At 42.8% G+C, this 13,912-nt stretch overlaps 1 protein-coding gene across 1 annotated transcript; it reads right to left on the bottom strand.

Moving 5' to 3' along the window:
* Positions 1-3,514: 3,514 nt before the first annotated feature.
* On the bottom strand, positions 3,515-13,687 carry LOC133452517 (natural killer cell receptor 2B4-like). Its single transcript, XM_061731886.1, has 6 exons — positions 13,595-13,687; positions 10,023-10,319; positions 9,640-9,921; positions 8,706-8,795; positions 6,558-6,601; positions 3,515-5,897 (listed from the first exon to the last, which is right to left on the bottom strand). The coding sequence occupies exons 1-6, from the start codon at positions 13,644-13,646 to the stop codon at positions 5,625-5,627; spliced, it is 1,038 nt and encodes a 345-aa protein (XP_061587870.1). The 5' UTR covers positions 13,647-13,687; the 3' UTR covers positions 3,515-5,624.
* Positions 13,688-13,912: the final 225 nt, after the last annotated feature.

Genomic DNA, 13,912 nt, shown 5'->3' on the forward strand with positions numbered 1-13,912 from the left:
GATAAAAAGAAGGGAGGTTAGTTAGGTTACGGACCCTCGATACGTAACTGCCAAAAGCAGACCAGGCTCAGTGGGTGTTCACCACGTGTTAATCCCTTGGCAGAGCGGTGCTGAGGAAGGAAACGGATCGGAGGGGGTCCGTCCTGTAACAGAACCGACCTCGGGTAACGGAAGAAGAAAGTATTGTTCCCTAACAATTTAATCATTCTGCGATTAATTGTTAGACCCGGAAAAACAAAAACAGAACAAATGAAATAAAATTGTGAGTGTAGGTCTGGGTTTTACTTCCCTAACACTCCAAGATCCCTGCCCCCCCCTTTTTCAGGGGTGGGGGGATTTGCACTTCTGGGTCAGAAGTTGTCAGTCAGCTGCAGACGAGTCATGCAGCTCGTTCCGTGCTCTGGCCAACAGGGTGTATATGGCACCCCCCCGGCCTGCTGATCTACGACGTCTGCGCCGTCTCTTGGGCGGCGCCCTGGCGTCAGCACCGGGGTGGAACACCTCTCGGTCACTCTGTGGACCGTTCTCAGAATCTACCGTGGGACGTCTCTGTGTTTCCCACGCCAGCTCAGCGTACCCGCGGATTTCTCGCATTTTGAGATCTCGCCTCCCGCTGCAGTAAAGAGTTACCTTACATCGCACGCTTTCATGGAGGTTATGTAGGAATAGAGACTTAAAATGACGATCATTCTCCAAACCGGGAGTGTTGCGTCCCTGGGAAAACGCAGCTCTCAGACGCCAGTAATAATCTTTGGGGGTTTCTGACTCCTGGTGCTTAATTGAAGAAGCAGCCAGAGTAGCTGAAGCCCAGTCGGTTTCAGAAAAGTACTCCTCTAGCAAAGCCTGACGGAGTGCTTCATAGCAGTCTCTGGTTTTAGCTGGAAGGGATCTTATGAAAACACGAACGCTCCTGGCTGTGGTTTTCCAAAGAAGCTTTACCTTCTCGCTAGAGGATGCATGAGGTAAATCTCGGAGGCAATCCTGAACCTCATCGAGATAATTCTCAATATTTGACCCTGGATCATCCGGGTCAAAGTGTTCTATGTCATTGGCCAGGGACTCAAGGTCACGGAGACGCAAGCCTTGTCTATGTGGCGGGCCAGGGTCGTCTGGTCCACCAGAACATTCCTGATACACCTGGTCCCTGTGCCGAGAAGAATACTTAGTTCTTGTCTGGTGTGGAACAGGTAGGTCGGAGTGGGGGTTTAAACCACCTGACACAACTTTTTGTCCCTCAGGGAAAGGTTCCCGGAAATTTGGATTTACGGCCTTCAGATTATGAGGCTGGCCGCATTTCGGACTCAGCACCCCATCTTGAACACGCGGAGCAGTGGGCCTGAGGGTGAACGGGGGGGCACGCTTTAAGTCTGACCCCCCTTTCCTCATTTTGCACCTCGGTGGCTGCACTTTCATTTCATCCCAGGTGATAAGGTCTGGAACGGTGTCAGTAGCGTTTGGGCTACTGGCTGTCCCCCTGGGCTCAGACAGGATAAGCAGGTTAACTGCTGGATCCTTTCTCTGGCCCCCTGCTGGCCGTGGGTCAGTGTGAGATTGGTCACGCCTTTCATCACACTGCTGCAAATTGTTAATGATCGGGACACTGGAGAGTTGATCTACTTTAATTTCTGATTCGAGCCGTGGCTCGCGGTTCGCATGCTTGTTTTCAACCCATCGTGGCTCCATTTTCTCGGAGCTTCGAGTGGACCCGTTACAGGAGTCCAGTGACTGCTGACGAAAGTCCAGCGACTGCTGGCGGAGACTAAGCGACTGCTCATAGAGGCTTACTGCCTTCTCCCGGAGGCAAAGTGCGTGCTCACGGAGCAGCCATGACTTTTCATGGCGTTCCTCCACGTGGCTGAACTTATGTGACTGGAGCTGGGTTTTGCAACTAAGCACATCGGAGAAGAATGCTTCTCTGGAAGAACTCTTAATTAACGAGATCAACTCCTGTGTCCTATCACCAGCGTTACGTTCATAATTATGGACGTTATTCCCCTCCTCTGAGGTGCATCGACTAGTTTCTCGGGTTCGTGCTTGAGCCTCTCTTAACAGGCTTTTCAAGCGTTCAATCTCTTCCTGCGCATCGCAGTGCGCCAACACTTCCCCCTCGTATTTTTGTCGCCACCTGTGTTTGTTTTCCCCAGCATGGAGTTCTGCCTTACGTTGCCATAGCAACGCCAGTTTACCCGGAACGTTGGCTACACAGGCTTTTTTATACGGTTTCTTGGCGAAGCTAGTGAGCTCTGCTATCCTCCCTTCGCAGGTCTGGAGGTCATAGTTATTTATTATGCTCAGCTCATCTCTGGGTATTTCCATAATACGTGCAATTACTTCTTGAGTGTCGGTAAAAGTGACGCTGGGGGAAGCCTCGGCCCCCCTTTCATGGTTACCTGGGCTAGTCATCGCGCGTCTGGCCAGGGGACCCGGGACTGAAGGGTACCTGGCGAAAAGCTTCCTATTCAAACGGAACTTGCCTGATGGTCCTTCTTAGTCAACCTCTGGTCACCTCTGCTGGCTCTGCGTCCAAATGCGATGAGTTTCCTGCCCTGTACACCACGCGCAGTTCACGAACCGGACACCAGTGTTTCGCTTGCGACTCTGCCAAGAGATTAACACTCAGTAATGAAGTAGATTCACGTTATCACCCAGATTAGGAGGAATGAGACAATAAATGAAGCATGAGAGACTCTGATATGTGCCTGAAAGCAGTTGGGTTCTTGGTTATCATAAAAGGAATCGAGATAACCTTGCAAGCAAAAGAAAAATAAAAGAATCAATAAGGTGGATTGAAATTTAAATGCCACCCAAATTAAAGATTCAATTTAAAAAACACGATAGAAATTAATCCGAAAGAATAACTCACATGGGGTAATCCCGACAAAGTTCTATTAATAGAATTTAAAGAACTTGAAACAAAACCAACCATTAACTTCAGTGAAGCAAGGTTGCAGAGGAAAATTAATCAAACAGATTAATAAAAGTAGTGATAAAAATAAAAGTTCAAGTTAATAAACTTAAAGCGACCAACCCTTAGTGAAGCGAGGTTGCCATTAGAACAACTTAAAATAACCGTAGGAATCAGATAATGAGAGGGGAAGAAAAATAAAAATATTTTCTTTCCCGATCAAAATTAATGTTCTGTTGTTTCATACAACTTGGTCACAAATATCGTTTCGAGAGAGCCTCACACGGGGCACCATTTATGTTGTGCAACTCATAGGTAGCTTGGCTGTTCAGTTATCGAAGGGTTATTAATAAATATTATTCATAATTATTAATAATTAATAAAGTCGACTATTTATCAAATTGAATGACCAATATGATAAATAAAATCCTCGGGGCACCACCCTGTTCCTTAAGCAGGGAAATGATAACTTTTACAGCAGAAAATCAGTCTCAGAAATTAAGGTTTATGCCTAATACAGTAATTGAAGGGTGAGATCCGAACACTAGGCTCTGTCAAACAAATCAATTGTGACCAAAATCTGCATGAAATAACGACAACCACAATAACGACAAATCAATCAGAATTTATTTACATATAGGTGTCAAAAGATGGTAAACGGAACACCCCAATAAATCCTGATGGCACACTACGGAAACAGGGACAGAAATTATACAATGCAAAAGTTCCAGTCATCTGTGTGGGGTGTGACTAGTGTGTGTGTGTGTGTGTGTGTGTGTGCGTGTGCGTGTGTGTGTGTGGGTGTGTGTGTGTGTGTCTGCGTGCGTGTCTGCGTGCGTGTCTGCGTGTGTGTGTGTGTGTGTGTGTCGGTGTGTGTGTGTGTGTGTGTGTGTGTGTGTGTGTGTGTGTGTGTGTGTGTGTGTGTGTGGGATCTCAGACTGGCTCGGGAATTTATGACCGAGGGGAGCGTCTGTGTGTGCGTGTGGGGGGGGTTAGTACGAGAGGAAGAGAGAGAGATACCGAAGAAAAGTACAATAATAGACACTCTTAAATAATTTCTCGTTACCAGAAACCCAAGACCTTCTGATCTTTCCCACACAGAAATGCCCCAATGTGAAACTAAACTTCACACGTGCGCTCTGGTCATCCAACCGGGAAATCTAGAAGGGCCTTGTTTTCGGTTGTCGAGAAGCATGTCATAACGATCCAGCAATGTGGATGCAGCCGTAGACAAATAAGAAGATAAACAAAACACTTAAGTTAATAAACACAACTATGACGGGATCAGCAGTCCAGCTCACAGCGTAAACTAACTTTTAAAGTGTATTACTAAGTTTTCCCTGCCCAGACATCAAAAACAGCCTCTTACGTGAACCTTTGCAGTTGAAGAAAAAAAGGGGTGGTCGGTCAGCGTTCCCTGGGGAACAGCTGGGTGTTTACGCTCAGCAGGCGATCCTGATAAAGCGGCTATCACTCCCTCCTGTGTCCTTGCTGCGGATGAGGGGAAAGGCAGCTGGATGAGGGGACAGCAGCTGGGCACAGCACTTGGCTTCCTTCAACTTCGGATCGGCGTCGCGTTCACGTCGAGTCAATGCAGGGTCCCTAGTTCGGCTTTCTGGGCTCGGAACTGCGTGGGTCGCTCGTGCAGCGCTGCAAAACGGACGCTCCTTCGTTCACGAAGGAGAAAGCCGGCCCTGGGCTACAGCAGAGACCTGTGGGTGAGAAGGAGGAAGCAGAAAAAAGAGAGAAGAGAGAGGAGAGAGGGGGGTCTCCTCTTTTATAGCTGCGCACAGGAAGTTGATACCCCTTCCTGCAGCTTGGGGTCCTTGTCCAATCAAAGTGTGGTGCCTTATCACCAAGAGGGTCACATATGTAAACCCTGGTGTCCATGGGGGTTTTCCGTTGTTCTCCAGACCACGCTGGAGGTGTCGTAAACTCACCATGAGGCAGGGATCATGAAACTTTAAGTCTTTAGGTTTACTGGTCCAAGAGAAATGTTCACCCACTCACATATGTCATGAATTCATAATCATATGGACGGTAGTCCAACAACAGCCTGTAGTCTCTCTCCAGAGACAAAAATGTCCGGATTTATGACTAAGTTGTTCATTTTTGAGAAAAACATACAGACCGTTTTTGTAAGATTTAACTGTGGACAGCATTGATTCAGCCAGGATGTGATTCTCAACATTGCATCAGTCAGCTTAGTCGCAACCTCCCCTGCCATCCTCCCATGACCTAGGATTACCGTGTCATCAGCGTACATTAAGATGTCACATGACTCACACACAGAAGGGAGTTCATTAATGTACATGCTGAATAAGAGTGGACCTAGTACAGAGCCCTGCGGAACACCAGTTGATAACTGTAAGATATTGGAATTATGATTATTATTTTTAACCAGCTGGGAGCAAGATGAGAGGTATGATTGTATCAGATTAAGACAGTCTGTGGAGAGATTAAAATTCAGGAGTCTCTTTAATAATATTGAGTGATTAACGGTATCAAATGCTTTCCGCAGGTCAAGGAAGACAGCCCCCACTGCCCCCCCTCCCCGGTCCATGGATGGCTTGATTTTTTCAACAAAGTAGCATGTGGCAGTTTCTGTAGAGTGGTTAGCCCTGAACCCGAATTGCATTGGATGCAGTGCGAAAGGCAAGCAGGAGGAACTTTGATTGGTTGTTTGTGGTATGACAAAAGTGAGTCTTTTAACAGTGTCTTAGTTTGACTTGAGGGCTCTGTCCACCTCTGCATACACCGTGTCTGCCTGGGAGTTCTTTCGGGTGTTGCTGGATTTCACGGGTGCAGAGGGAAACCCCACCAAGGCATACGTGGAAGAGGGACTTGACGGATCATCTCTTTTAGGCCGGGAGTTGCTTTGGATGCTGTTGGATTCTGCAGGTGAAGTGTGAGATCCCACAAAGGAATATGTGGAGGTATCAGAGAGACTTGAGGGGTCATCTGCAGAATTCTGATATTGAGCTTTGATTTCCTAGACAAAAAAAAGAAAGAGAAAAAACTTTGAATGACTTTTTTAGCATAAAATATTTGCCAAGATCTTTTTTTTTTGTGAGAAGGGAGAAAGTTTGAACAAAACAAATGAATCAGAAAGCACCTGTAAGATATTTAAACAAAAGTAGGCAACACAGAGACAGATATCGTAATGTGAGCATGAAACAAATTAGTACAAAGGATGTAGAAGTATGAAGGTAGATATGTGTCTTTATTATTCAATCAAAAAAAATGTTGCTTCCATCAAAATAAAAAAGTTCTATAATCAAACCCTTCACTTAAATTTAAAAAAACATTTTCAATCAAATAAAAAAGGGTTTGAATGCAAAAAAATATTTGAAGACTCCTTTTCTTTGATTGAAAAGGTTTTTTTTGATTGAAGTGATATTTTTATTTAATTGAACATATTTTTGGGGGCTGAATAATAAAGACACAAATCTACCTTCATAGAGAAGTTGATGAATTAAAGAGATAAAAGTAATTCATGCTAAACCATGAGGATGAGTATTTTGATGGCTGTAATTATGTTTTGGACGATCCATTAAAATGTGTATTTATTTGATTCTGACAACTTTGATTTAGGTTTGACTGGCAAATTGGGAGATTTCTTTTTTCTTAAATAAAAGAGCTTGCTGCTTACCTGAGGAACTTCATACTCTGTACTTTTGCTGCTCTTTCGTTTACCTGTAGGTCAGTCATAGAAAATCAAAATTGTAGGGCTTGAATTGACTTTTAATTTCTTTAATACTGCTAAATCTTTATTTTTTGCAATCATATATCTGCAGCTGTTCAGACACAAGGTGGATCTATATGTTTCAGATTTAACAGCAATAATGGTGCTTATGGATGTTGTATGTCTGAAGGACTTTAACTCAAGGGATGAATCTCCTTAAATTAGAAACGATAACGTTCCACCTCTTTCTGTCATATTGTAGAAAACTGAGCGGGCGATCACAGCCTGAAAGAAAAAAATCTCATCCCTTTTTGTTGTCGAAGTGATTCATAATTCAAAAACACACTCAGTTATATCCACCTTCCACGATAATGAGTGAAATGTTGGAGTCCATTCCCCCATGTGGCTTGTAAATATGTTGTTGTTTTTTTGTTTTTTTTTTTACACTTTTATAGGTCAAGAATTTTTTATTTTTATCCTTTATTTATACAGATAAAACACTTGAGTCCGAAGACTCATTTTCAAGTAGAAGTAGTTTTGCATGATTTGGGGTTGCTAACTTCATATATTTATTTTGATTTGATTTGATTTTGCATAAACTCATATGAGACTTATAATAGTCTTTGAAAGACTAGTGGATGTATTAGGATTTACACCTCTCTAATGTCAAGGCATTAAATGGAAGGGTGCGAGACTAAATTCAACTCCCGTGTTCTCCAGGCCTGGAAGCAGTCCAGACCTGTCCTGATCAGATGTGTGTCAAATGTTAAAACTAAAAGGAGAATTTACTATCACACAGTTAAGAATCTGTGTCAAAATAATAATAGTCCTTAAATTTAAACGTGTTAATTGTGTGATTGTTGAGGAGGTTTAACTTGCCTTTACTGTAACTGGCTCAAGCAAGCTTCAGCATGAAAATTGAGAGACAGGTTCAATCTAGAATTTTATGATGAAGATGAATTTTTGTACCAAGGAAACTGCTCTGGAACTGAACGGGAAGATTGGACCAATTGTCAAACACGGCATTGGCAGAAATGCAGCTGTACCAGCGGGACTCCGACTCCTGGCTGCCCAGAGATTCTGGTCTCCACCAACCTCTGGAAACAGACAGGAGGCTGTTTCCAGAAGGCTGATGGATCATGTTTGGCTCACACAACTCAACAGGTTGCCGTATTCCAGAGTTGCATATCTGAAGAACCAGAACATCCGATTTTTCTCAGACAGCGGGAGCAGCTACTGGTTTTCTACGGGCGAGCTGGACTTCCAGGGGTGCAGGGTGCGACGCACATCACGATACGGAGTCTTGGTGGTGTGAACGGAGAGCTTTTCTGCAACAGTAAGGGATGCTGCTCCATCACGTTCAAGTGGTGTGTCACCATTGTAGCATGTTGGCAAGAATCCACATGACAGCAGGATCTTTGACAACCTATAAAGGCTGAGTTATAGTTCTGCGTTAAATCAACGCAGAGCCTACCGCCGTAGGGTAGGCGGCTAAGCTAAACAAAGTATCAGCTAGCGCTCTGGGGGGGTAATGCACCGTGGTGAAATGGAGTGACGGAGAAGTCCGAAGGGTTCACAATGGCGTCATGACAACAGCGTTGTTGGGTTTATGGTTAGGATCCGATCAATGAAACGTTCAATCGGAGCAGTGGACCTTGAGACAGTGAACAGTTATTGCTCCACTTGTTTAGAAGTCCAGGGTCCTGGATATATTCCCATTTTTTAGCCCAGTCCTGGGCATTGCTCTTCCTCACCAGCACCGCAAGCTCAAGTCTCCTTCTATATATTTAATACATAGCCTATTCGATTAATGACTTAAATCAGTTTAAATGTATAAAACAGAGCTTTACTAAACTGATATTTATTTCAAATGGTGCAACACAGTTTACTTTTAGACCTGGATTAATTTATGTTCCAGTTAATTCATGCAATTTAGCCTATATGCTCATTTTAAGTGTGCGTGTGTGTGTGTGTGTGTGTGTGTGTGTTTGTGTGTGTGTGTGTGTGCGTGCGTGCGTGCGTGCGTGCGTGCGTGCGTGCGTGCGTGCGTGCGTGCGTGCGTGCGTGCGTGCGTGCGTGCGTGCGTGCGTGCGTGTGTGTCGGTGGGAGACTTACATTTTAAGATTAGACAGATTGCCAGAGCACAACACAGCAGACTTGCAACGACTGAAATGGAAGCTGCAGTTATTATATCACCGTTGGCAACTGTAAAACAGACAACAAGTGAAGATGAATAAAAATCTGAAAACCTTTCTGTAAACATTGCTGTAGTGGCTTTGAAGTTAAGAAGTTGTGGGACGTACTGTAAAATGGTTTTGTAAATGTCTTATGTGAACTGTCCAACAACTTTCTCATTGTGTTGTGAAACATCTTAAAGATGTCAGCGATGTGATGTAAATACTCTTGCAATGTTTTACAATGACACGGAAGATAGTTTCCTTCTCTTATGGTCTTCATGAGAACTCAGATAAGATTCATCAGTAGGTGCATTTGTGTGTCGTTTCAGTTTCCGTGCAGAGTTGTGTTGACATTTAGGTGGTTTCCAGTCAAAAGAACTGAACTACATCACCTGACCTGTGTCGACCACATCCACCTTCCCTTGCTCAGTTCTCCATAGTGACTAACCCTAACCCTAATTTTGCCAGACTTTTCTCTAATCAACCCTACTTTTTCTGATTTAATATTATTTATTTATATATTTAATATATGATATATAAAATATCCCCTAGTCAAGTGTCCTATATTTTGAAAGTGTTCATCTGCGTGGTGCAAACAAAACAGGAAACAAGGTATGTGTAAGTTCTTCCAAAAACAAACTAGCATTGGGGTTCTCCTTGAAGAAATCTAAGCCTTTTATACTTGGAAAAAAATAGCTCAACTAGATTATGAAACATTTTTGTACCAGACATCACAACACAATTTACAAATCAAACCAAAAAGGAAATAAAACTTGTGTTATTTTTCAAGTTTGTTGCTGTGGTTCAACTGAGCGAGGTGTAAAAGTATAAATGGTTCTCTCAGTTATTGACTCCGTGTCTTTGAATCTTACCTGGTATTCCTTCACAGAACCGCCTGATATCTGTCTTGTCCTGTTCCCAGCTCACTTGGTTGCTGTGGTTACAGATGATGTTGCCCTGTTGCAGGTGGACGTCAAGAGAGGAAGTAGAGACCCTGACTGCCAAGGCTGATTCTTCCACATGAGAGCAGTTGTTGGTGTCACATCTGAAGGTTTTGCTGATGAGAGGGTCCTCAGATCTGCAGGTCACAGTGAGGCTGCAGGAGGAAGAGTTGTTGTTGGGGACCACGGTCAGGTTTACTGGGGACACTGGATCTGAGGAACATCATCAGGTGAGAGTGATTTAGAAGACCAATACTATGCCGAGAGAGCATTAGAACTGTAATGAAAAATGAGGAGAACAAAAACAAACCTACCTTGGACTGTGACCGTATATTTTACTACGATTGTGTCTTTTTCTCCACTCAATACTGCTTCATAATTTCCACTGTTGTTATGTTTTAAATTTTTTAATAGCAAAGTGTAATTGTCGAAAACCAAAACATCACTGGATTTATAAGTTTCATAAAGGATTGGTTTTTTATCATTAACGTACTTAACTATTCTAGTATTGTTATGTTTCCATAGGAAATCTGTGTATTCATTCAGCTGAATGTGTTTCTTTACATCCAGATGAAGGTCTGTTCCCTGCTCCAGGAACACGTGTTCAGAACCTGAAAGAACAGAGATCAGAAACAAATGTTAGTCCACTGCTTGAATATTATTCATTTGCTAGATCACTTTTTTTGCTGCACCAATCTCAATATTATTTGAGCGGCCAACAACTTTGATACAGGAGAGGAGATGGAGATGAAGGAGGCTTAAAATCTTAAAGGATCTTCTAAATCAGTGGTTCTAAACTGGCCTGGTTTCATGACCCATAATATTCAACTTCTCATGATTATTTAATGATTTATAATGAAATTAAATAATGAAACAGGTCAGAAGTATCTTCAAAAAGACTCAAAAATATGTAGCTTTGCCTGATAGTCTTCCCCTTACCTGAAGCAAAGCTCCACGACTTCCTGAAAAAGTGTCTGTGACCCACTTTTGGATCCCGAAGCCAGACCAGTTGAGAACCACTGCTCTAACTAATACGCCTTAATGGAAACGTTTATAACACTTAATATCACCCATAAGGTTCCCTCTGAACCAATTTGTATAAAATCCCTTTTTTGGCAAAGGGAAACTGTTCCTATGTCAATCGAACCAAATGTATCATGTGTTCAAACACGTCAACGTTAGTTTCTCTGTAAGAGAAAAAAACATTATGCCATTAAGACAACAAAGTCCAGTTAAAAACTAACAATAGCAAAACTGTTTCTAAGCCAACTTTAATCAACTATTTTTTTAAAAATTTCTCTCAAGGGATCTTACATCCGTAGTCATGTACCACTGGTGTTGGCCCACCTCACAAGAGACTCATGGACACCCTGCAGGTTGTCAATAGATGATGCAGTCAATATGGAGCTATTTTACATCCTGCATCACCCAGATTGCTCTGACACTTATACACAAATCCTCTTTGTAAGCTTCAACACCATCATCTCCCACACTCTTTACTCCAAACTGACCCGGCTCACTGTACAGCCTGCCCTCTGTGAGTGGATTTACAGGCCAGTTGGGACAGTTCATCTCGGTCCGAGTGGACCATGTTCTCTGCCGCCATTGTAGACTTGGCGGCTCAAAGTTGTGGACCCAAGGTCTCTGGTATCTGTCATGGCAGCAACCCCCAAACCCAGTGTTGGACACTGGAAGTAAGGGATGCTTTCAGGCTGCAGAAGGTACCGGCAGGCCCAGCAAGCCTCAGCTCAGGTCTGGGGGGGGTTCGATGAGGCCATGGAGGAGGACCATCGGTCAGCCCTGAAGAAATTCTGGCAAACTGTCCGGCACCTCAGAAAGGTGAAGCAGTTACTCTGCTAACACCGTTTACAGTGCAGGTGGGGAGCTGTTGACCAAGACTGGGGATATCGTTGAATGGTGCAAAGAAATACTTTGAGGATCTCCTTGATTCCCACCTTTGAGGAAGCAGAGGCTGCGGTAACTGGGGGGTACCGTTCCATCGCCCAAGCCGAAGTCACTGAGGTAGTTTGTCAGCTCCTCAGTAGCAAGGCACCCGGGGGGGATGAGATCCACCCTGAGTACGTCAAGTCTCTGGATGTTGTGGGGCTGTCTTGGTTGCCTCTGCAACATTGCATGGAGGTTGGGGGCAGTGGAGTGGCACGCCGATGTGGTGGGCCCTCTTTGTAAAAACTGGGACTGGAGGGTGTGTTCCAACTAGGGCTGTTCGATTTTGCCCAAAAATAAAATCTCGATTTTTTTCTCTCAAAATCCGATTTTCGATTACGATTACGATTATTTTGTGAATTGACAAAAGGCAAAGAAATGATTTCAAATATGCTGTTTTTTTATTGAACATTTGCCCCATTGGGCTTCAAGTGCAAACTTTGCTCTTATTAAACCAAAAATGAATGAATAAAGTGCAAGACTCTGTAAAATAAGTTGAAAAAAAGTTTTAAAAAATATAATAAAATATAAAGTTTTATCTCTGAAAAAAAATCAGCAAATCAGCACTTGCAAACATATAGTAAGTTATATTTCCAATTAAATAAAACAAGACATTTTCTAATTAAACTAAACTGGGTCTTTGCATGCTAAATAATAATGCAACCCATGAAGGAGGTAGAGGTGTGTAATGTCAGTCATTACATTTGCTATTCACATTTGCAAGTTTTTTGCAAGGAACACGAGCCGGTCTACCACATCTGGCTTGAGGGATGCCCGGTGGCATGTTACAACGCCCCCTCCTACACTAAAGAGCCTCTCCCATGGGGCACTTGTTGCAGGTATTGAGAGGTATTTCCATCAATCATTAATATGTCAATAATCATTAATAGGTAAAAGAAAAAAAAAAAAAAGTGAAAAATCGATTTTACGAGTTTCACGTTTTAACATCGTTCTAATTACATAATCGCGATTACGATTTAAAATCGATTATCGAACAGCCCTAGTTCCAACTATAGGGGGGATCACACTTCTCAGCCTCCCCGGGAAAGTCTACGCCAGGTACCGGTCCTGGAACACCAGACCAGCTCTATACCCCCCACAGAGTGCTTGAGGGTTTATGAGAGTTTGCCCATACAGTCCACGTGTGCCTTTGTAACTTGTAGATCTCCTCCAAACCTCCATATCTAGCTGCACCCTGAGATTCTCTTCAGCCCTCTAACCTACTGTCCCATCACCTCATTTCATGGGGCCAGAGAATTCAGTTACTCTGTCCCCACCTTGGGGTTCACTGCCCCGCAATGTGATTTCCATAAAACTTCAGTAAAAGACCAAAGCAGTTAGTTAATTGTATGCATTACTTGCTAAAAGTGTCCCTATGGTAATATTTTTTTGAAAAGCGAAGTCTTCACAGGTGTACAAAACCATTTAAATGCTATTTTTTTCTATAGAATTGAGAAGAACCAAAAATTACAATACAGAAATCTGTCTAAACAGACAGATGTTTTTTTAAAGCATGAAACTCTACCCATTATAAAAATGTGGCAAACTTAACTGTACATTCACCACTAAGAAAAATGTTAATATCTTAGAAAAAAACTACAATGAAACAGTACAAATGAAACTGGTTACTTTTGTAGTCTTAGTTCCTGTGTATGTGTGTGTGTGACACAGATCAGCACGAGGGCAAAAATGGTTTTAGGCCCCTCTCTGAACGGTATACTCCCTTTTATGTTTCCATTTTCCATTCACAACAAGCTCTAGTTTTTTTAATCATTTTTTTATAATAAATGTTCTAATATTTTGAAGTTAGTAGCCTATATTTTGTCAAAAGTGCTTACAAATGACAGTATAAGACAGCAGTTTAACTGGAATTGCATCTTTTACTATTGCCAAGATTAGTATTTCACTGTTCAACATGTTTATCAGAAAAAAAAGTGTTTACCTTTAACCAAATCCAGCAGAGAGACGACGAGCAGAAATATAACAGCAGTCATGGCTGTTCAGCTGCCAAAAGTGAAGTGTAGAGCTTCCTCAGCCATAACTTAAAAAGAGCAACAGGAAACACACCCACTTTCACCACTGCCTCAATGATGAAGCGGACAGATGAATGGATGAAGGTCAAGAAGTAAATTCCAGTAACATCCAGTAACAAGTGTTATCGAAAGAGGTTTTCCCAACTCCACCACTGTCAGGCGTTACCTAATTTTCAGTTAGAATGCAGAAAATAATGAAAATACACAAATGAAAATGAGGAAAATAC

This window comes from Cololabis saira, chromosome 10 (genome assembly GCF_033807715.1).
Source record: "Cololabis saira isolate AMF1-May2022 chromosome 10, fColSai1.1, whole genome shotgun sequence".
Lineage (NCBI taxonomy): Eukaryota > Metazoa > Chordata > Actinopteri > Beloniformes > Belonidae > Cololabis > Cololabis saira.